At 42.8% G+C, this 24,373-nt stretch overlaps 1 protein-coding gene and 1 long non-coding RNA gene across 5 annotated transcripts in view; one reads left to right on the plus strand and one right to left on the minus strand.

The window, feature by feature from the left end:
* The window catches only part of Large1 (LARGE xylosyl- and glucuronyltransferase 1), a 459,671-nt gene that overhangs the window by 6,170 nt on the left and 429,128 nt on the right, over positions 1–24,373 (minus strand). For all 4 annotated transcript variants that reach the window (XM_040734825.1, XM_040734828.1, XM_040734827.1 and 1 more), the window contains 2 exons: positions 16,327–16,605; positions 2,372–2,518 (listed from right to left, as the gene is read on the minus strand). In XM_040734825.1, coding sequence (XP_040590759.1) covers positions 2,372–2,518; positions 16,327–16,605 — 426 coding nt within the window. The remainder of the gene's footprint in view (positions 1–2,371; positions 2,519–16,326; positions 16,606–24,373) is intronic.
* Positions 1–24,373, plus strand: part of LOC121135689 — a 43,128-nt gene that overhangs the window by 1,371 nt on the left and 17,384 nt on the right. The window lies entirely within an intron of this gene.

Here is a 24,373-nt window from a genome sequence, read left to right on the forward strand (position 1 = left end):
CCATTGCCTCTGCATCAGTCGCTGCCTCCAGGATCATGCCCCTGCTAGAGTTCCTCTCCTGACTTCCTTCAGTGATGAATAGCAACACTAAGTGTAAGCCAAATGAACTCTTTCCTCCCCAACTTGCTTGTCATGGTGTTTTGTTACAGCAATAGAAACCCACCAGAAGCAGATGGAAAAGATTTTGGAAATGAAAGGAAGACAGGAAAGGTGAGATCCAATAGCTTAGTTGCAGGAGAGAGGAATACAGATAATGGGTTTCTGTAATCTCCTTAGGGCCATCTCCGTAAAGCAAACATGGCTGTGAGAATGAATGCCCCAAGGCAGGTGGCATTCCAATGGCAGGTATGAAACTGTTCTCTAATTTGTTTCATCAAAGAGGATGAACTTCTGCTAGACTATCATGAAACTGTAGTGACCAGTCCCCCATTTTAACAGCCATTACAGGTTAACATATGCTTGCAATACCTTACCGCTCCTGTCCTGGTCACCAAGAGGTCAGATGCCCTCCTCATGGCAAGGAACCAATCAGAAGTTAGCTGGTGGGGCTGTGCTTTATGGACAGTGCACAACAGTGACATGCAGAACATAGCAACGGCACTGGGAGGGCCTATGGGCCATAACAACCAGTTGACCAATCAACACAGGGTGGGTCACCCAAACCTGGAAGCGCACCATTCCTGAGACTGTTTCATGCCCTTAGACACTCCCCTTACTTTGCCCTTTAAGATCCCTGCCTCGAAGTTGCTTGGGATCTTTCTCCAGCTATCTGCCATGGTGGTTGGGAGAAGGGCCCGAGCTAATGGGGTTAGCTCGTTAAACATCTACAATAAAAGACTCTTTGCTTTTGCATCGAAATGGGCCTCTTGGTGATTTTGGGGTTCAGAGTTTGGGCACAACAAAACCATCCAGCAGACTCAATGCGTTGCTGGGTGGGTGGGATTGACAGGCTGGGAGAAGGTGGTAACTTGAGCATCAGTTCCATCAATGCAACAATGTTTACTACAAGAGAGAGAGAGATTACTACTTTAATGGAGCATGGAAAGGATATTGTGAGATGTCCAAGACAGGTCTAATCTAAAAATTAGTCCATGAAGCAGGAGATTTTCGATTTGTGAGATGTTATGGGGAAGAAAGAGCTGAGGTTTCTGAGCAGTGTTCTCCAACTTGAGACACGTAAAGAGCACGTTTTAACACCGGGACATCAGGATGAGGTCTGAGACTGTATCCATAACAATGTCCCAGGCAATATGATGCTACTGATCCAGGGGCCATACACACTCTGAGCACCATGTCCCTGGAGAGTGCAGAAAAGTGTAGGAACATCAGTTGTGTGCAACTGTGGAGTCCCATTGATGTCCTTAAGTTTTAGATGGTGAGCTGTAGATGCCTACTCCATGCTTTAAGAGCTTAGAAATTAGACTACTCTCTCTTTCTCTCTGTCTCTCTGTCTCTGTCTCTGTCTCTCTCTCTCTCTCATACACACACACACACACAGGGAAAAAAAGAAAAGAAAAAGAAAGAAACTCCACCAAGGATCTGAGAGAGAATCTACTTACCAAGAGTAATAATACACACTGTGATGCTTATAATTGTCAACTTGACACAAGGAGGTCTTAATGAGGAGTTGTGCACATTGGGTTGGCCTAGGGGAATGTCTTTATGGTGGTTGTCTTCCTTGCTTTAATATGGAAGATCTTCCCTAAATGTGAGTGGCACATTCTGGCAGTAGCCAGACTTGGAAGAAGGAAAGAATTTTTTCTCACTTGACTTTCATTATTGCTGAAAATTTACCCTATTGCTGCTACTATCACCAGCTCTTTCTATGATATTAGAACCAGCTTCTTCAGGCTTCCAATGTGTACTAAAAGGGCAATAATCTACCAGGTCCTTGGCATAAGATTTGTATTGTTGTCATATTCAACTATTGTTGGACCAATCTGATTATATTGCATATGGTAACCTAATTAATTCATTTTAAATATATATTAATTCTATTAGTTCTATTTCTGTAGAGAACACTGCCATGCTACTAAAGACAAAATTCTGAGCCAGTGGACAGTGAAGAGGCCATATATGGAATTTGTCATTTCTTTTAAAGTATGAAAATAAATGTGTGGCTTCTTGTACCAGTAAGCCTCTCTTTCCATCTGGAAACAGTGCCTACCATCTATGTATAAAGCAAAGTAAATAACATGTCAGAGGGAGAGGACAAACAGAATCCCGAGATACACTGTGCTGAGTATCTCTTTTTGGTTTTAGAGTGGACTAATGCAACATACTGACCTCTTTGTCAACATCTTTGATATCTGAGTGTCCTGGGACAGAGGTCCTTTGGAAACCCCAGATGACTGCTGTGAGGGTCACTCACCTGAATGTGAACAGGGTTCCCATGTCCAACATTGACAGCAGTTCTGCTTTTGACTTGGGGAAAGAGAGTCTGTACCGAAGTGTCTCGAATGCGGGGACAATCATTGCTTTCTTGGTGTTGGCAAGGTCAAGCTGGATGACAGACTTCCTGAAAGAGAGGTCAATAGAGATATAGGGTGCCTTTGATGTCAGATCAAGTCCCTTCCATGTGAGGATGGCTGATGGTCAGCCCAGAGAGGCTAAGCAATTATTCATATCCCTCACAGGAGTACAGAGAGGAACTGGCAGGTTATCTTTGCTAACCCAGAGCAGGCTAGACAGTAGAGGTTGGATCTACTTTCCACAAAATTGCAGGGTGTACTACTATCGCAGACAAGAACTGAAGGGGGAGTTCTCAGAGGACTTATGTCTACTCACCTACAACACTTCGAACCACAGAAGACTAGGAATACACAGTCAATGAGAGGAAAGACCAACTATGACCCTTCAACCTCAGGGGTGACCTTGATTCTGACCCTGCAGAGTAGGTAGAATCCCTCTCACATGGGGTTACCTAGCCAGCACTAGACCAGGTAAGTCAGAAGTCTCATGGACTACTTGGAAGAGTTCTTCAATTTCACTGACTCCAACCCAGTCTTCTGCTCCTCAGGACCCGGCTCCTGCTCTCCTTGACTGAACTGTTGGCTCCCAGCTCAGACAAAATCTCTTGGAAAGGGAGAAAGGCTCTAATGATAGTAGTATAGCATGAAGTTTTTAAGAAACACAGACTGGATTTAAATACTGGCAATGCCACTTTGAGTCTTGTTGCCCTGGACAAATACCTGAGCTTCTTGTTACCTCAGGTTTCTCCTGGCAGAATGGTGGCAATAATGTCTGCCTCCTAGAGTTATCATGGATGAGGTAGTATCACACCAAGCAGTATACCTGACAGGAGGAAGGCATGTAGCAATAAGCAGAAACTATCATCTGCAGGCCTTTCTTATCCTGTGGCCTGATCTACTGTGGTCTCTTTTGGTTATGATCTTAGTACTTCATTCTGAGTCACACCACTGACTTAAGGATCTTGATGCAATTATGGGCTTTGTGTGTCTGTCTCCACAATAGAAAAGCAACTTGGAATTCTTGAGGGAATGGCAGACACTGGAAGACATTTTGTAAAATCCTGGGAGAAATAAAACTCTGAGCCTGTACTTAAGCCTGGACCACGGATGATGTTCAAAGGGAAGCCGTATTATGTGTTAGTCACTGTGTTAACCTGGGCCAATGCAGAGCGTAACAGGGCATCAGGCTGAAAAGTACATAATCAGGACTTTATAGCAATTAATGGTGAGGAAGACTATGGACAAGGACAGATCAGGACAGATTTCTGAGACTATCCTTTCCTTTGCCCTTTTGTTGTCTGAACAATGTTGTTAAATGTCTACAATTGCTTCCTCTGTGGCCAGATTTTTAGAGTCATAGTTTTTTATTAAACCTATATCACATACAGAATTGGGTCCTTTACCTTTCTCCTAGGAAAACTGTGAACTGAATTCTCTACTTGAGAAGAGAGAAAAAAGTAGTAGTTGGAATGTAATTGGCCCCTATAAGCTTATTGGGGTGGCACTATTAGGAGGGGTTGCTTTATTGGAGTGGGTGTGGCCTTGATGGAGGAAGTGTGTCACTGTTGGGGCAGGCTTTGAGATCTGCTATGCTCAAGCCACACCCAGTGTCTCAATTCACTTCCTGTTGCCTGCAGATCAAGATGTATTAACTCTCAGCTCCTTCTCTGGCACCATGTCCGCCCGCATGCTGCCGTGTCCCAGCAAAATGATAACGGACTAGACCTCTGAAAGTGTAAGCCACCCAATTAAATGCTTTCCTTTATAAAAGTTGCTGTGGTCATGGTGTCTCTTTACATCAAAAGAAACCCTAAGACATGAGAGACTGCTACATAGTCAGTAGTTACTGTGCATCCATTCACCATGTGCCAGCTACATAGAGATACAACCAGCCAGCCACACACCACTCTGTACCTACATGCTGACACAAATGGCTCAATGTGCTAAAAGTCTGAGGACAAAGATCCCTAAACTGGAGGCAAGATTGCATCTGTGAATACTCTTTTTAAGATATAAATTCTATGAAAATAGGGTAGGAGGCAGCAAAGGCAAAATTATCAGAGGAACGGGACATTCATTTATATGGTTATATGGGGTTCTCTATATAAGCTTCAAGTTACTATTACAATCACAGTTACTAATAAGTAATTGTGCTTACATATGTGTGGGTGAATTGTGTGTCAGCCAGAGTTCAGCCTTGTGTATTTAATATTCCTCCTTCCACCTTGTGTTTGGAGACACTTTCTCTCATAGGGAACTGGAACTTCATTTTCCCCAGTGCTAGGATTACAGGTATGAACTACTTACTACATTCATCTTCTTCTTGTTTGATTCTCAGATCAAACTCAGGTGCTCAAGCTTGCTAAGAAAGTCCCCTTTCTGATCGAGCTCTTGGTCCTCACTTACAGGTACCATAAAAATCATTTGTTTTAATACCATACTCAAAATTAATTCTCTTTTCTATATGCCCTATAGATAACAGCAGACCCTAGCGCTGCTCCCTGAACCCTACCTAACCCAGGACATATTGTCAGGGATATGCACTCAACTGAAAGGGAGTACACACCTTTCCCACCCTTGGAAATTTGCATAGAAACAGAGCCTGGAAGACCACACAAATGACTTGTATTGTCGGGGCTCTGCAGGATTTTAGGCTTCTGCTGAAGAGATGCCCAGAGCTGATCACTGCACTGACTTTACAATTCTGCTTTGATTCCATTAGAAGATACCACCCTTTGATTTGTTTTTACTTTAATTATGTTCTTGAATTGGTTTCTGTTACTTGTAACTAAACATTAATGGATACATTGTAAAACACACAACAAACAGACTCAATGAGTAGCCTGCCTTTTAAATAGGCTCTGGCTAGCCCCTTTTCTCTCTACAGATAGTATCTGGTTTTGCAGTGATTTTTGCAAATTTCCTTTAATCTTACCAAACCACAAACTGCCACAAGAGTAGTTCTGTCCCTAGACAGTTCTGACCCCAACAAACTGAATGATTGGGTCACTTTACACATCTCCTTGCTGAATCTAGACTGTTAAGACTTGATAATTTTGTATTGGAGTCTGTTGAAAAACTTAACTGGACCACAGCTGTCCTCTTGAACAAATCAAGTTAGATGAAGGTATTTGATACACGTGATTAACATTTCCATCACTTGACTTTGAGGAAAGGAGCTTACCCTGGATACCATAGTTAATTAGTTGAAGAGTGCAGAAGCAAATGCTAAGCTTTTCTATAAAAGAAGGCTGGTGCCTCTGGGCTGTAACACACACTTCCTCCAGCTCCACAGGCATGCCTGTTCTATCATATTCAAGCTTGCCAATTTCACAGCTTGCCAGTCCTTAAAGTCCCCTTTTCTATATTTCTATATGCATGCATGCACACATCCATCCATCAGTATCCCTGCATCTCCTCATGTAGTCCTTATCTAGAGAGCACCAAGTGACATGCATTGCTTCTTGTCCACGACATCCACAAAATATTCATAAATTTCCCGTAAAAGTTTGGTTAGAGGAACACGCAGATGTCTACCTGAATGATGGAGGATATACTACTAATAAAATGGAGAACAAAGCCTGTCTGCTTCTCTTCTGACATTCTAGATTCATTGCACCACCTGTTCTGCTCATGGAGTCCCCATCTGAAAATGAAGGTGGTGACTCTAAGTCTCTTTTGTTTGCTTGTTTTCTGAGACAGGGTTTCACTGTGTAGCCCTGGCTGTCCTGGAAATCTCTTTGTAGATCAGGCTGGCCTCAAACTCAAAGAGATCCACCTGCTTCTTATACTATTTCTTTTCTCTCAGAGTTCTAGAGAGCAATGGAGGGTTTGTCTTGGAATAGTGAGTCCCCTCTTCTTACAGTGGGCTTGAGGAAGGAGAATGGGAGAGCATGGACCTTTCAGAAGGAGAGCACATGGCTAGCACAAGGGTGGATTTCTGGCTTGCTTATGGAAATGCAGAGTATTAACCTCTCAGTTTTCAGCTAGCCCTTGGCATCCTTTTCTATACCAAAAACATCTTGGGTATTCATGGCAATCAATTTATCTGTTTTTCCAATCCCCTGGCTCTACTGTTATGTCGCATTTTCCCCCCAGTCCTTCCTCTCAACTCACCAATGAAAGCAAATACCTTCTACCCCAAAATGCTTCTACCTAGAAGTGATAATCAGAGAAGGAAATGTGGGGGAGTGGTAAGGCTTCCTTATGCCCACCAAGGAGGTAGAATCTATGTTCTCATGGGGCTTCATGCAAGTCCCAAGAACAGGGTGACTGCTTACTAGATTAGATGTCTCAGTATTTAGAATTCCCAGACCCTAGTAGCTGATCTCATGCTAATGCATACACATTTCTCTGTCTACTTTTTCTCTCTACCTTCTGCCTTGGAATCAGTTGTTTCTGTAATCGGGGAAACATCCCAGGTTACAACACTAGATTATAGGTGGGAGTGTCTCATAGAAACAAAGGACAGTCTATTGTTATTCTCTTAGAATATCATCTCCTGTGGGTCTTGGTGGTGAAAACAAGACTGTAGACCCTGGTACACTGTAGCTGGTATTCTGTTTAATCATTCAACATGTTTGTTCTGTATTTTCTGTATCTGTGAGATGGGGACACTAATGAGTGTTCAACTTTGAAGGTGATTGTGAAGATGGCATGACTTCATGCATGAGAAGTGCATTAAAAGTGCCTGTCAGAGACTGAATATCAATATTGATCTATAGGCAGAGACCAAGAAGACTTAAGAGTAACTAGGATTCTATGATGCATAGTCAGTCTACCACAAACACTATTTAAAGATCATTTATATTTTGCTATATATTAGGCTCAATCATAAACTATGTAATATATATCAGAACATTGCTTATGGTGTATGTGAATTTGCTGTTTTTTTTTTCTGACAACCCAGTGATTTTAGTATCTTCTAGGGTCTGAACCCTAAAGGCATTGGTGTCTCCATATGAAGGAATGGTTATATCTCTATAAACCAAGAGAAAAACAATGTTCATTAGTGAGGCAACAGCACCAAAAGTTGCTTCTGAGAAGTTAGGTAAGATGAGAATTGGGGATATCCACTGGGTTTGGGAATGTAGAGGTGGTCTTTTCATTGACAGCTAACTCCTAGAGTAAGACAGGAAGCAGCTACCTAGAGCAGTGACTGGGTGAATATGAGGAAAATGGCTATTTACAGTGGCATCTCCTTGGAACTGCATAGATCCATCACAATGGCAGGGTTAGATGACATTTAGGAAGAGAACCATACCACCCAGCTGTTCCCTCATGTTCTTCATGAGAGGCAGGGTTATCCTGAGATGCCAAAAAACTGGCTAAGGTAGGTAACTGATGTTAGCTTTCATCTTAAGTGTTAGAGGCTGTTTGATTCATATGTTGTGCTGGCTAATCAACTTGAAACGAACCTAGACAATCTGGGAATAAGGGGTCTCAACTGGGGACTTGCCTCCATCACACATGTGGGCATGACTATGGCAGCATTTTCTTGATTGATAATTGATGTGTAAGGGTACAGGTTACTGTGAGTAGTCCTATATGTAGTCAGGAGGTTCTGGGAGGTGTAAGAAGGTAGTTGAAAATGAGCCTGGGAGCAAGTCAGTAAGCAGCATTCCTCCATGCCTTCCTGTCTCCAGATTTTTGTCTTGAACTCCTGCCCTGACTTCCCTTCAGGAAGAATTGTAATCTAAGCTGAAAGACTTTCTCTCCCTGCTGAGTTGCTTTTGGTCATGATGCCTATCACAGCAATTGAAAGCAAACTAGAACATATGGTTTATAGGGAAGAACCAGTAGCTAGACATTTTTCTAATGGCTGGGAACTAGGAGAGAAGATCTATGTTTTCCAATTAGAACCCTCTAGGAGTCATGCTGGTCACACACTGTCTGAAAATAGGACTCAAGTTACTTTCCAGTTTCCAGCAAAGGATTAACTATCTAATTCCAGACCTTATTTTTGAAACATTCTATTCCTTCAGCACACTAGGAAAAAAAGATTCCTTCTCCTATGGCCATGGGTTTATGCATCTGTCACAAACCAAGCTTAATATTCTCTTTGTGAAAATAAAATCAGGAAAACAATGTATCTTGGAGGTTCAGAAAAAAGAGAACACACTGTTGCATTTTGATCAGAAAAGATGGATTGTGAGGTTATCATCTGTTTGTTGTATCTCTGTCTATCTGGGTGGGGGTTGACTAGAAGCTGCTGTGGGGACAAGCCAATGCTATCAGTGTGTGGTGGGGTTGGTATGTAGGGTACAAATAAGATCAACAGTAGTGAATTCCAAAATATGCTAGGGAGGTTGTGCTCAGCACATGGGGATAGTTGTTTTTTCATTCCAGCTACATGTTTGCAGTAGGGGAAATTTATTCTTCTGTTTTAAGAAGAGACAGCAAACAAAGTTTTCACCAAAGGGGTCTGACACCTCCCATGGGATCTGAGTTTGAAAGGAGGCTGAATTGTGAGACAAGAATCATGCCCAATCTTTTAAATCGGGTGATATTGTATACTATCTGGACTCTAGCACTTGTGTAATTGCATAATCACAGGCAATTTTCTCAGTTCTCTCAGCTTTATTTATGTATTTTATGACAATTGATGCTCTATGTATGTACAGATTAAGAGGACTAAGATAACACTCTCCAACTAACAAATATGAATGAAGCCAGATACATGGACATTTGGCACAGAGTTTAAATGACCAGATATAAGTATAGAGCTCCAGGGCAGGAGAAGTGGGGAGGGAGGCAGAGAGATCTGGAGGGCTTTCTGTGTGTGCAGTCATAGAGGAAACCACAGACAGGGTAGTCACAAGACAGCCATATGAATGGTGCCAGACAGTCAAGGCCACAAAACAGACCCATGAGGGGAGGGATACAGTCAGACAGACAAGGTTATCTACCAGCAAGAGGAGCTCCCAAGCCCCAGTAAGATGGGTGGGTTTTAACGAATGACATACCCAGAGGGAGGGACTATCAGTCAAAGAAGAGTATGTGAGAAAGAGCAGCTAAGAATGACCTTTGGAGAGCAAATTGTAATGACAAATGATATTAGCATTAATAATGATGATGACAGCTATAGCCCTGTGGCCTCCATTCTCCATCATCTCTTGAAATCCTCAATATCTCAAATGAATGTTCACTTTCTATCAGGGTTAGCAACAATGGCTGCATATCATATAAAGCTTGCCACATGTGAGCACTGAGTTAAATGTGGGTTGGGGGTTACAGCAGGGCTACCAGAAGGGTAGTTCTTCTGCAGGTGTCCTGAATTCAGAGCCAAAATATACATGCACTCTTGAGCAAGCCCTGGGGCTCCAGGGTTTGGCAGGATCTGTACTTAGTGTGTACTCTGTAGCGTTTTGTAAGGATTGAATGGGTGTCCTCAGGCAAAGGGTAAGATAGCCCCCAATGCATAGAACTATATGTACAAGCTAGGCATGATCATGGTCATAGTGATGAATTTGGACAAGGGCCCATCAGCATCTGGATCAATTAGCAGGCTAACCAGAGAGTACTTCTAGAAAAGGTCACAGGGAACCAGGTAACAATGCTGAGCCCTTAGGTGGAGGATTCAGCCTGAGTATCCTCATCAGTAAAATGAATGGTCGTGCTATTCTGCTAAAACACATGCAGAGGAATTATAACAGTGCTTGGCACACAGCAAATGTTCAATAAATGCTAAGTGTTATAGATATGGCAGAATTAAAAGGATATATGGACTCAAGGAAATGCCACCTAGTTAATGTCTCTTAGCAGACACTCAGCCTGACTCACTTGGCGCCTATCTTACCCTGTTAACATTTCTATACTCATTATACTATGCACCAGAGAAAATGAGAAGGAAGACAGTTATTTATCCCCTTAGAAAGAGTGGAATTACACCGACCACTTACTTCCACACGCTACAAGGTATAGCATCAGCCAGGGTACCATGTTTGTTCCTTAGAACATAAATACATGAAAGGCAAGAGAAATATTCATGGCTTGTAAGTAATGATCAGCGATGAGAATTTTGCAGGTGACCATTGATGGAACCCTGTCGAGTCCCATGGTGTGAACAGTCCTGGTTGTGAAACAATTGGGCATCTCACCCTCTAATACCTCTGCCCTTCAGTTCATTAGCCATACCAGCTGCTCCTGAGTCCTAGGTGTTCTGATGTCTCTTGCCATTGGACCCACTGACCTTTTAACCTAATGTCAGTTATCAGCTTTTTTTGAGGCCTTCCACGCCCACCCACATCTACCTGATGTACTCTCAGCTCCTAAAATTCTGTTTTTGAATCCATAATGATAATGATAATGGTAGTGGTAACAATAACAGCACAGGTGGCAGCACATACAATCGGATTAAAAACCCCAAACATGCAGGAATGCTGCTTCCTCTGTACCTTGTCACAAGCCTACTAGACCAGATATGTACTTCATGGTCACCCACCTCTAGCATTTCTGACATCTCATGAGGAAGAAATAGGATGATCATCATGTCACAGACAACGGATGTGAAAGTAGTCAGACACCAAGTCCAAGTAAAGGAGGTGTGGTGATTTGAATGAAAAACATGTTTCACAGTTTCTGACATTGGTTTCCAACTGGTGGTGCTATTTGGGAAAATTTTTGTGGTGTTGCCTATAATTGAGATCAGATTGAGATTAAAAGCTTCACCTACTAAAAGTACTTTGTGCTTCTTGTACAGGATGTAAGTAAGCTCTCAGCTTCCAATTATACTGCCTGTTACTTGCTGGCATGCCTCTCTGCCATGATTGATGCTTAGCCCTTTGGGACCATAAGCCCAAATACACCCTCTCTTCCTTTGATCATGATACTTTATCACAGCAAGAAATGCTCCTTCACTTAAAATGGGGTCACATTTCGATATACTCATCATACATGGTATGTGGGAAATCCATTTACTACACCTAATCTAGCTAACACCATACCTTAGTCTCACGGCACGGTGTGAAGTGTCATATCCAAGTCCTCTGTGACCACACAGCTGACTGGAAGCTTCTCTCACTGTTCAGTCTAGCATTAGGTAAAGATTATATGCTGATTTCTAGGTGGGAAAAAGAGCATAAGTTCAAAGTCTTAAGTATAATTTGTGTGGATGCATCACTACATAGTTGAAAAACCAGAAAGTGAACCACCATAGATGAGAGACCCCTTTTTTTCCCATGTTCATGAGGAAAAAAAAAGAATGCAGTAGTTTCATGCAGTTACCCAACTGTCCTGAAGGTGGCAGGGCCCTTGCAAGGGGAGGTCCTGTGGTGTGGACTGTCAAATTAGTCCCAAACTGACAGTTGTGAGCCTGCCATGGGATAGAGAATTAATTCCTGTGGAGTACCTACTATAAGCCAGCAGTGGGCTGTTAGTGCCTCTTCATTAGTTAAGAAAAAGTAGTGTTGGGAAATGGAGCAAGCTGCCCTAAGTCATGTACTTGTTCAAGTGCAGGTCTGTGTGGCTTCTCTATGCCCCTCTGACCTTACTTAACAGTTCTGCAGTCAAGAGTGAAAGCTGTGTCTCTATTGGTTACTTTACCAGACACAGGTAATGTCTGGAAGAGACTCTGGTGAAGCTCTGCCTATGCATAGACCTGACTTCATTGTTTTCCAATTGCGCAGTTTGTTTTTGCTATATTAGATGGTTGCTAAGCAACTGCTCAGTGAGCTGCAATACTGAAATTTATTTTGGAAACTAAGAAAGACCTCCAGAAGTGTGACATGAGCAGGAGTATAGGGTACATGGGTCACCTGGCTCTTGTCCAATAAACAAGCCGTGCAATGGAAGGCCACTTTCTCTTCTCTCTGACACTACTCTTTCGCTTCCCTGGAACCAAATTTTGTCACCTGTAGAAATGTTCACCTTGGTACCACATAGCTTCCAGTGTGTGGTATTCGTGGTGTTACTATTTGAAGCTTAACAAAGGTTGGGTGAAACATTTTTGTTAGTTTTACATAGGAAAAAGTGAGTTTCTGACAGGATCTTCTGGCCTTGGACAGCACAGATATTGCAGCAAATAGCACCCTTAACCTCATCTTAAACCAGTAATAGGACACTGCTCTCAAGTGATCCACACATCAGATGCAAAAACCTGCTAATCATTAAATTTTTTTTCTCCAAGTGATGGGGGATGTATGCTGTGAAAATATGTTTCTCTAATTGGTTTAATAAAATGATAATTGGCCAATAGCCAGGCAGGAAGTGTAGGTGGGGTTACCAGATCAGGAGAATGCTGAGAAGAGAAAAGCAGCAGTCACCAAAGGAGTAACAGGTCTGGGCATTCTCTGGTAAGCCAAGATCACATGGAGACACACAGTTTAATAAAAATGGATTAATTGAGACAGTTAGCCAATAAGAAGCCTAAGCCATCAGCCAAACAGTTTCTAATTAATATAAGCCTCAGTGTTTTTTATATGGGACTGAAAGCCTGTGGGACTGGTTAGCAGAAACCTACATCCAAGCCAGGCAAGTCAATGTAGCTGCCTACGTTCAAAAATGAGAGTGGACTTATTTTGACCTTCTGACTAAACTAAATTCTTAGTGGCTCTCAAAATTCTGGTGTCTAGCAACAATCTAGGTCAGAGGTTATACATTGGTGAGCAGGTGAGAGAGGGCTAATGTTGCCCTGGGATATACTTTGGTTCCATAGCATTAAAAACTCATTTTCAATTACTTGCTCAATATTTAAGATTTTTTATTTTATTTCATGTATTATCAGCAATTTGAACTCACATAAGCATGTGTGTTCTGATGATGTGTGAATCACCCATGGGGTACATTTGAGAGCAGTGTCCTGTTACTGGTTTTAGATGAGGTGAGTTTAAGAGAGGTTCTGCTCTCTGTAGTAATGGATGGCTGTGAACTACTATGTGGATACTGGGAACTGAACATGTGTCTTCTGTAAGAGCAACAAGTGCTCTTAACTGCTGAGCCATCCCTCCAGCTCCCAATTATTTGATAATATTGAAACATTAAAAGGCATGAAAATTCTGATCCCCTGGAAAAGCATAAAGAGCTAGTAACTCCAGTCCTTTTCCAACCGAGAGGTAATTCCTTGCTTGGGCAGATGGCTTTTGCTTAGATAGGCCTATGGACTCCTTTGAATACTACCCTTTCTGGGCAAAGAGAGTGATGGAGTTTGAAGGTCAATCTGCAATATCTCAAAATTCTTGGTGAGATTCACATGGTGACTAAGTAAAACAGCTAGCGGTAGCATATATTGCCTAGCACTGACTATGGTCTCCATCGGCAATTTTAAGTCTTTGTCCAATGACACATAGGGAGGAAACATCAATACCTATTCCTAAGTGCTGTTGTAAAACATGTTGCCCATGAGGTAAAGTTGGAAAATGGGCCACTGAGACTAGATTAGGGCCTGTTTAACTTTCAATTTATTGTGGTAAAGACCCTTGGGTGCCTCTTAGAAAATCTCCGAAGGTGAAAGATGGACAGAACACAGTCCTCCAGCTTCTCTTTTCTCAGTCCAAGCTAAGAAAAGCCCGAGGTATTCCTCCAGTATGTAGCCTAGCATTCTGTTAACTGGCAAAATTGCCAAGCTGACATGGACAAGGCAGAACTGAGAGTCTCTTCTGATCATATGGGGTAGGAAGTGCTTTGTTTTACACACTGGAATTTTGCCACCCAGCTGGAGCTGGACCTGGAGAAAAATTAATGAATGGAGTCAACTTACAGAGTTGGGCAGCCCAGCTCCACCCACTTATGTGATGAAAGGTTATATTACTTGTGCCGTTACCTTTGGTTCCCTGACAGCTGATGGGGCACTTTCATGTTTACTAGGAAGGGACAGAGGTCATGTTATCTCAAACAACACATTGTAATGAAACTCTAATGGGCCAGAGGTGAATACAGATTGCAGGATGCCTTCCCTTGCCGGAGAGGGAAAGCAGGGAGAGGTGTAAATCTCTGTAGATCATATCCTGCTGCAGCAAGAAACCTCAGAGCAGTTAGGCAAGATCTGAGTGAGGGGCCTGTCTGACACTGCTTCAAGTCCTGTGGTTGCAAGTTCTCCAGACTCAAGCCTGCTATTTTGCCTCTCCAAGCCCATGATGTAACCCAGGGCTGCCCCACATGCTTTTGAGGCTTAGTATGTACCTTTTGAAAGGATGAGATGTATAAGCCATCTCTAGGGATATGTGGATCCCAGCAGGCATTATCTTAGACACAGAGGAAATCCATGCCGACAAATGACAGTTGGAAAAGGACCCTTTAATGATGCTATTGGACCAGGTATACCTAGTGACTTTATTTTTCTCCCACATATAAATTCTGGCTGTGTGAATTCTACAGTCCCTTTCAATTGATATTGTTTATGATGTTGCAATAAATGTAATTCCCTACAGAGCCACTCAGACTCATACCAGTGTACTCCTTTGTGCCTTGCTATCTGGGGAGATGTGGAAAAGATCACTGGAAATTCATATTGTGCTGACAATAGGTGTCCTGTGTTATGACTACTCAGCTCCCTCTGCACTATCTACACAAGATAGGCCAACATCTTCCAGTCATGTTCTACAGTTTACCATTTGTAAAATGAAGACAATAATATGGTCCGTGGCAGAGACAATGAGAGGAGGAAACAGAATAAGATCTTACTGTCAATTACTTTCTGGTACCCATCAAGTGCTTCAATACACGTTAGGCATCATTACTACTTACATTTGTTTTAAAAAGCAGACAGTGATCTTTTGAGAATGGTTACAGGAAGCCTGTCAGCTGCAAAATTGGAAGAGAGGCAGGCATTTTGATCAAAAGGGATCTTTGTAGACCAAATTAACATGTCACTATGGAAACTCAGGTCCAATCTATGCATGGGATAAGAGAACTTTGTATGTACCTTCCAAACCTATAGGCAGGAACAATTTCTGGACAGATCCCTGCTCTTTTTTGTGTTGCAGTTGCTCTATGTATAAAAGGCAAGTAGTACTTTGGGGCATATACCCAAAGGAGGCACATTCACACCTCAAGGACATTTGCTCAACTATGTTCATAGCATCATTATTCATAATAGCCAGATCTTGGAAACAACCTAGATGCCCCTCAACCAAAGAATAGATAAAGATAATGTGGTACATTTACACAAACACAATGGAGTACTACTCAGTGCTAAGAAACAATGGCATCCAAAAATTTGTAGGCAAGTGGACAGAACTAGAAAAAAAACATCCTGAGTGAGGTAACCTAGAACCATAAAGATAAATATAGTATGTACGTACTCATAAGTGGATACCAGACATGAAACAAAAGATACACAACCCACAATCCACACCCCCAGAGAAGCTAGAACCCTCTTCCAGAAACAGATGGAAGCAGAGGCAGAAATCCACAACTAACTAATGGGCCAAGCTCCTGGAGTAGAATCGAAGTGAGGGAGGAGTGATAATATGAACAAGACCATGATGGGGAAATCCACAGAATCAGCTGACCCAAGCTAGTGCGAGATCACTGACTCAGGTGTGACATATGGGGAACCTGCATAAGACCAAATTAGACTCCCTTAATACAGGTGACAATAGTGTGACTGGGACAATATATGTGGCCACTGGCAATGGGTCCAAGATCTAACTCTAATGCACAAACAAGATGAGGGAATAAACTTAGCAGACTTCCTAGGGAAGGCCTTACCCTCTCTGAGGAGCAGATGCAAAGTGGGGGATATGGGGGAACTGGGAGAAGAGGAACGAGGGGACTTGGATTGGAATGTAAAAAATAAATTAATAAAAAAGTAAGTGGTAGATTAGACAATGTTCCTGAGGACCTTCAGGTCTAGTTCTTCATTATTCTATGTGGCTGGAAGAGTGGACAGACCAGTCAGGTCCCCTGGGGTCCTTACCTGAGGTACTCATAGAGCCCATACATAGGCAGGAAGTCAATGTCAGATAAGAACATGTACGGTGTGCTGATATGCTTCATAGCCACATTGCGTAGGAGGTTGACAGGATAGAACTGACCCTCCTTGTACACTATGTGGTAGCCCACATTGTGGCGACTCATGAGCACCTCGGATCCCTGGGCGTAGCGGAGGAACTGCTGGGCTTCAGCATCTGACAGGTAGAGGGCCAGGCTGATGGGCCCTTCCCAGTGCTTGCAGATGGCCTCTAGCATCTGGAGTCTAGAAGAGAGAGGAAGAAAGTATCAGCACACTACTTTTGAGCCTTTGTCTCTAACATGTCCTGGTCAATCAGCTGCAAATCCAAATCTCTTGACTAAACATGACTTAATTTCTTACACGAACACCTGCCTGGTTGATTCTAGTCTACCAAGACTCAGATTGATGCTCAGAGGTGCTATAGCTGGGCTGGGTGCACCACTCAAGGTTCATGGAGTGGAAGCAAGGTCCTCTATGAGGAGGTGTTGAAACTCTTCAGAGATGGGACTCAGGGGAAGGTAGCTCAGTCATTTGGGGTGCTATACTTAGAATGGATGAGTGTAGTACTCCTGGGATATTAGTTATTTCCCACCAGTGTGGGCTATTAAAAATTATTTCCTTGGCTTCCTTTCCCAGCAGAGGTCTTCCCTTCTTGTGGAAGTTCAGTGCCTTTCATTTAAGAGACAGGTGAATGTGGGCATAATGGAGCGCACCTTTAATCCTAGCACTTGAGAAGCAGAGACAGGTGGATCTCTGTGAGGTCAAGGCCATCTTGGTCTGCATAGTGAGTTCCAGAGGAAAATAGAGAGATACTTTGTCTCACAAAACTAAATACCCCCCAAAAAAGAACAAGAAGGGAGACAGACAGACCGACAGACAGACAGCAGTGCTCAGTTCCTTTTCTTTATAAAGCTGTTTTACTTCCTGTTTCTTTGTCATGTTTGGCAGCAAAGGGGGGCCCATTGGTCCCAACATTCACATGCATTTCTGCTCCCCTTGTCAAACACTCAGTTTGTCAGAGTCTTGACAGGCTGTTACACTTTGGATTTACAGCTTCTAACACTGTTAAGTAAATAAATATCTTTTTTTATAAGTACTTAGCCTGAGATATTTTGTCACTGGAACAGAGACTATTGCAAAAGAGATGGGCTGAGTGTGTGTGGGCTACAGAACAAGGTCTGAATTCTTCCAGCCCAAACTCCTGTTCTTTCTCAGCAAAGGCTTAAGAAGCTTGTGGGTCTCCTACAGAAATGATGATCTCCAGAAGCTTGATCCCAATGAGCACTCAAACAAGCACTAACATGAGAACTAACTACAATTAATGACACATTCTGGTGTGCTCAGCCCCTTCCAGAACTGTCTCAGCACTTCTGGGCAACTTCCTGTTGAAGTAACTGAGGCTGCAGCTTTGTGAACTTACTGACCTGATATGTATAGACAGGTACCTTAATGAGGTCTTGGAGTGGGTGAGAAAAGAATAAAGTTAGTGTTTGGTGAAGTAACAGGAAAAAACACAGGGACAACAGAAACCCAAGTACCTGGGGTGGTGCCATCTTCAGGATTTTTTTTATCATTTCCTGCTCCTGGAAGTCCTGAGCAACTTTGCAAAGTTAAGCTACGCCTGGGGCCTAAGCATGCCTCCATTCAGGAGACTAAGGCAAGAGAACTGCTGTAAGGTCAAGGCCAGCCTATGGGCTACAACAGCCCAGTCAGTCTGGGCTCTCCTGTGAGATGCTACATCAAAACAAACAAAAAATCAAAACCCAGACCAAACAGAAACAAAAACACAAAACAACTTTACAGAGCTACTGTGAAGATCTGTGGGACAGAGGAGACACACAAAGTCCAGAGAAAGAGCAACAACAACAAAGGTGTCTCCAACATGGATGAGGCAGCAAGAAAGTTTGGTAATCAATCATGAAAATTCTATTTCAAAAACATCAGAACATCACAAGTGCCTGCTGTATAAAGCCTGTGCTAAAGACACAGCAAACACCCATTTCAGTGCTTTTTCCTCTGCCCAGCAAGAGATACCCATGTAATGAGCAGTCTCCAGGTCAGAGTGCCCGTTTTTACCAAGAAATCGATGCTATGCATTTCTATGCTTCCAAACAAAAAGGGAACAGGCACACCTGCCTATGTTCAATGTCTTTCACCCTGGACTTCCAGAGCTTTCTTTCAGTAATTCCATCAGCTGATACTGCCATGATCTGTGGCTTCTTTCACTGGAGAGGATTAAGAGACTCATGCTTATGCTTTCTGTCCCCTGCTAATAATGGCCAAAAAGGACGCTGGATGTATGGACCCTGAACTTGTTCATTTCTGAAGCAGGCTCCTGCTTTTGCCTGGTCCCTGAAGATCTCCTTTGGTGCTTCTGTGGAGTGGAGGGACTCTGATCTCCCATAGAGAACCATGGTTATGAATTCTTTGGGATTTGAAAGCAAAGAGCAAGAGTGATGAACTCCTGCTTAGATAGAGGAGCTGCTGGAGGCATGGGAAGCAGGTGGGTTTGATTCCAGAGAAGATGGCTTAGCTCTGGTTTTGAATCTGCATTTTCCAAGCCAGGGATCAGGCCCCATCTGGCACAGCCTTACTCTAAAGTCCACGAAGGTTTTGGAATGAAAATATAGTCAGAGTACTTAAGGTTCTCAGGAGAAAGATTCTGTTGCTGTGGAAAATTAGCCGAACTGTAAAGGAGATGGGGCCAAATGTTTCCAGGAACTCCAATGAGGAACAAATATAATGGGTCACACTGCCTGCTTCTGGATGATGCTATCACCCAGCCTCTTCTTCCCCAGAGCTGACCTGTCAGCAAACATATGCACACTGATAAACTGAGCTTCCAAGCAAGGACAATGACGGTATAAAATATGATATTGTAATGAACTTCTTACTACCTCCTTCTAGTAAGCTGTCAGCCACATGGAAGCTGTTGCTATATTTGATGTTCATAGTAACTACAAAGTGAAGGACAGGAAGCGACTTCTTTAAACCAAGCTGCTGTAAACTGGAAGTGGGGCTGGCAAGACCCATGCATCTGCTGGGCTCAGCACAGGAATGTAGAGTGGATGGTGGAGTGCTGTTGGTCTCCTCACTGTACGGCAAAGATCCAGTAAGAAGATCCACCTCATCTCCCGTGACTCCCCAGAACGATGTCTGGGTCTGGGTCTCTCCTTTCTTGGTCTTGCTGCTGTTGCTACTGGGTATTTTGTGGTGATTAGGAAAATAATGAGAGGGTGAAGAACAATTCCCCTGGAGAATGTGTGAAAAGATGAAACTAATGGGAATGCTATGGAAACCCATAAAAGTTCCTATGCTTCTTTCACTTCTACTCAGCATAATCTTATGACTACCCAAACTGCTGTTAAAGAAATTACTTTATCTGAACCCAGAATACTTAATGTGTCTTGTTGATTGCATTTTGAGAGGCACTGATCCCAGGAAATATTTCATGGATAGATGATATAGGGAACTCGTTGGTACATTGGCTACAGGAAACTGGAGAACATCTGATTACCCAGAGAAGGCTTAAAGTCTACATTTATGCCTAAAATAGCTCTTGTAAGATCAAAGGGACACAGGAGGTTTATGTATGATTAAACATAGAAAACAATGCTTTATGCTACGTGGGGCAAACACTACATCAGGCCTCTTGAAGAATGAAAGTAACTCTTTTAGATTTGTTTCTTAAGACTGTATGTCTAGGACCTTGTAACCACACAGGATGGCAGGCCAGAATACTATAGTTAGTATAAAAAGATTCAGTTGTTAACCTTAGATCTGTTTCCTACCTGGCATGCCAGGAGGGGTGGTGCTCTTTGAGTGTAGAATTGATGGCCTAGGACTAACTTTGCTCCCCAGAAATGGAAGGAAAAAGTGGATAGAAAGCTTTGTGAACATTAGGGTAAAATCTTGAAAGTTCTTGTGAACTGATTTTATAAAACCCATGTTTTACATACCTTGCTGCACATAATGGTTTCATTATTCGAGGAAAAAACAAAAGAGGTTGTCTCTTAAGAAGACAGAGAGAGTGTTTAATCCATACATCCCAGTGTGCCTTCATTCTCTTGCACTGACACCACACCTCCTCCTTGGGTCTCGGGCAGGCAGCACCTGAACAGAGACTCCACACTCAATTCTATCTGACCCCAAAGTTTGGCCAAAATCCAGGTCACTAGGCAAATGACAGGTGTTAGGATCAGAACCAACAACCCATGTCTTTAGTTTTTCTTGCTTGCTCCCAAAATAAGAATGTTGTGTTAGTTTCCTGTTTTGAGGATATGAATAAATACCTGACAAGAAGAAACTTAAGGGACCCAGGGTTTATTGTGGCTCACATTTTTTTGAAATTATGTAGTTCATCATGGCTGGGAAGTCAAGGAGGCAGGAGTGTAAGGCAGCTGTTATATGATGTCTGTATACAGGAAGCAGAAAGGAGAGAGGAAGTGGGACTGAAGTAGAAAACCTCAACTTCTGCCCCCAGCGACCCTTTTCTCCAGCCTCCTAAAGCTTTCACAACCTGCCAAAACAGCACGGATAGCAGGGACCAAGGGTTTAACCACATGAGAGACTACAGAAGAAATTTTACACTCAAACCACAACAAATGTGCTCTTTTCCTGCTGTCAAGTATTCGCTATTCTTTCCCCTTGCTCTTTGAGTTTTCCACAAAGGTCTGTAGTTCTTTCATGACTGTTGTTCTTTACATCTGGTTCTTTTTTTTTTAAGTCTAAAATGGCTGAGAGACACTTGAGAAGTGCTCAACATCCCTAGCCATCCGGGAAATGCAAATCAAAACAGCTCTGAGATACCATCTTACACCTGTCAGAATGGCTAAAATCAAAAACACCAATGACAGTTTATGCTGGAGAGGATGTGGAGAGAGGGGAACACTCCTCCACTGCTGCTGGGAGTACCAACTCATACACCCACTTTGGAAGTCAGTATGGATATTCTTCAGGAAAATGGAAATCAGTCTACCACAAGACCCAGCAATTCCACTCTTAGGCATATCACACAATAAGAGCATCTGTTCAACTATGTTTATAGCAGTATTATTTGTAATAGCCAGAACCTGGAAGCAACCTAGATGCCTCTGAACTGAAGAGTAGATAGAGTAAATGTGGTACATTTGCACAATGGAGTACTATTCAGCAGGAAAAAAAAACAATGGAATCTTGAAATCTGCAGGCAAATGGATGGCACTAGAAGAAACCATGCTGAGTGAGGTAACTCAATCACAAAAAGACAAACATGGTATATACTCACTCATATATGGATTTTAGACATAGAGCAGGGGAATGCCAGCCTACAATCCCAGTGCCAGTGAGTTTGGGAATCAGGGAGGACCCTAACATGGTACCTTGGAGAAGGGACAGGATCTCGTGAGTGGATTGGGAGCATGGGTGGAGGGGCGAGGGAACTAGGAGAAAGATCGGGAAGAAGAGGAGGGGAGAGGAAGATATGGGGGAGCAGGATGAGCCATGCCACTGAAGGTTTGAGGATAGATCTGGCACTAGTGAGATTTCCAGAGATCTACAAGGATGACACCAACTGTCAATCTAAGCAATAGTGGAGAGGCTCCCTTAAATCCCTTACGGCTGTAATTTCCTCATTTCTGCTTTTCAGACAAGCCTTATCCAACAGTTTTGCCAATGATCCTGGGTTACCACATAGACAAGGCTCCTCCACATGTGGGGCTAATGCACAAAGAGTTGAGAAGACAATAAAGAAAATAAGCTGAGATGAGCTCACTGGGAATGTAAAGAACAAGAACACAGGGGAAGACTCAAGGGACAGAGAATCAGAGCAGGCCGGGGAGGGCCCTTCTGAGGTGGTGAAACTCATGAACCAGGCTATGCTGCTTCTGCAAAGCCTGTGTGTTCAGATCCTGACTCCCACAGTGATAGCATTAGATTGAGGGGCTTTGGGGAACAATATGTCATAAGGGCGTGGCTTTTGTGACTAGGGCTAATACCTTTATAATGGAGAATCCCAATAACTCTCCCTTGAGTAGCCTGTATCCATACTTGGGCATAATTTAATAACTTAATTCCCATAACTTTTCTTTGGAAAGTCAACACCCATTCACTTATCACTCCTTCTGAGAATCTCTCTTTATTATAATCCTCACATACAAATCTGTATTAAAATATCTCTATTAAGTAACCACTATGCTTTGCAAAGGCCCCACAAAGTTCTCTTGCTTCTTATACAACAAAAAGACTAAGTAAGAAGAAAATAACTTAGAATCAGGAAGCAGCTATCACAAGATACTGAATATGCCAACATTTCAATCTTGAACTTCAAAGTTTTTGGTATTTGGAAGTTCTTTGGAATATTCCATTTTGTTATAGTAGCCATGGTGTTATAAATGTGGTAATGCAGTTTTTAATCTCAGTACTCTGGATGCAGAAAGCAGACATATCTCTGTGAGTTAAAGGCCAGCCTGGTCTACAGAACAAGTTTCAGACCAGCTAAGGCTGCATAGTAAGATCCTGTTTCAAAATTTGAGGGGGAGACGGAAATAGAGAAATAGAGAGACAGGGAGACAGGGAGACAGGGAAACAGGGAGAGAGACAGACAGACAGAGAGAGAGAGAGAGAGAGAGAGAGAGAGAGAGAGAGAGAGAGAGAGAGAGAGAGAGAGAGGTACTGACTTTGTAAAAGCCTCAGGGAATAGGTTTCCCAAGAGAGCAATAGCTCTGGGTAGAGTCAGCTTAACATAGGCAAACAAGATGTCATACAAGTGAGTGGGTAAGTGAGTGACAGAGAAGGAAAGATGTCATGGAGGTGGGAAGAGGCCTCATAGGGGCTTCAATTGTAGGCAGTTGGTATACTCTTCTAAATATAAGATGTCGCCAGGGATTAATGGTACAAAATATGTCTCAGTGATCAACAAGCTTGACACAGGGCAAAGGAATTACTTCTCACTGTACAGATTAGGTATGGTGCTTTTAAAAATGAGCATCCTGAGGCCCACCTGGGCACTTCATCAGAGCACATTCCTGTAGCCCTGCCAGAGGTTCTGGGAGCCTATATTTCTAGTGCTTTGTTTTCTACATTTAGAAAAAAACCAGGAAATCCAGCAGACCCATGATGAAATAACAACCATAGTTATTTCTCCAACATCTTTGTCAAAGGGACACTAGAGGACAAGTGTCTGTCCGATGTGCTGTTATGGCAGTTTTGTTTTGTTTTTTGTTTTGTCAATTTGACACAGCTAGAGTCATTTGGGAAGAGGAAATGGTCAAATAAGGAACTGCCTCCATCAGAATAGTCTGTAGGGAAGTCTGTGTGGGCATTTTCTTGATTAACATTTGATAAGGAAAAGCAGAGTTCACTGTGTGTGGTGCCTCTCCAGGGCAGGTGGCCCTGGGCTTTATAAGGAAGGTAGCTGAGCAAGCCAAGGGGAGAAAACCATTAAACAATATTCCTCCGTGCTCTCTGCTTCAGGTTCTTCCCTGACTTTCTTCAATGATGGACTGTTGTGGGGAAATATAAATTAAACAACCCCCTGTCTTTCCCATTTGCTTTTGGTCATGGTGCTTATTACAGCAATAGAAAGTAAACTACCCCTTTGCTCAACCCCATCTGTCATTCCATCCATTCCCATCTACTGCCACGATCCTGAGGGGCGGCAAAAGCTGCTGGCTCCACATTGGTAGCTGGTGACACAGCTTCTGATTGGAATTCTGGAGGTAGAGTTACCAAGTCCAGGGGTTAGTTCCCCCAATTCAACATGCCATTCACATAGGACCTACATCTGACTCATGCTGAAGTATTTCTTAAATTAAAATTCAAGCCTAGAGGCACCAGTCAGTATGCTGTGTCCTAACTGGATGAGTGGGGTGGGGCAGAAGTGGTTGGAGTAATTTCTGCACTGGCTTTGGTGATGCACTGTAATTTTTATTGCTTCCTGATACATGGTTCTCTCATGGAATTTTACAATTTCTTATGTTCTCTAGGTGTTGTTCATGTGATGGTACGTGTCACCGTGCATTAGATTGGGTGA

This window comes from Mesocricetus auratus, unplaced genomic scaffold (assembly GCF_017639785.1).
Source record: "Mesocricetus auratus isolate SY011 unplaced genomic scaffold, BCM_Maur_2.0 Super-Scaffold_100041, whole genome shotgun sequence".
NCBI classification, from domain to species: domain Eukaryota; kingdom Metazoa; phylum Chordata; class Mammalia; order Rodentia; family Cricetidae; genus Mesocricetus; species Mesocricetus auratus.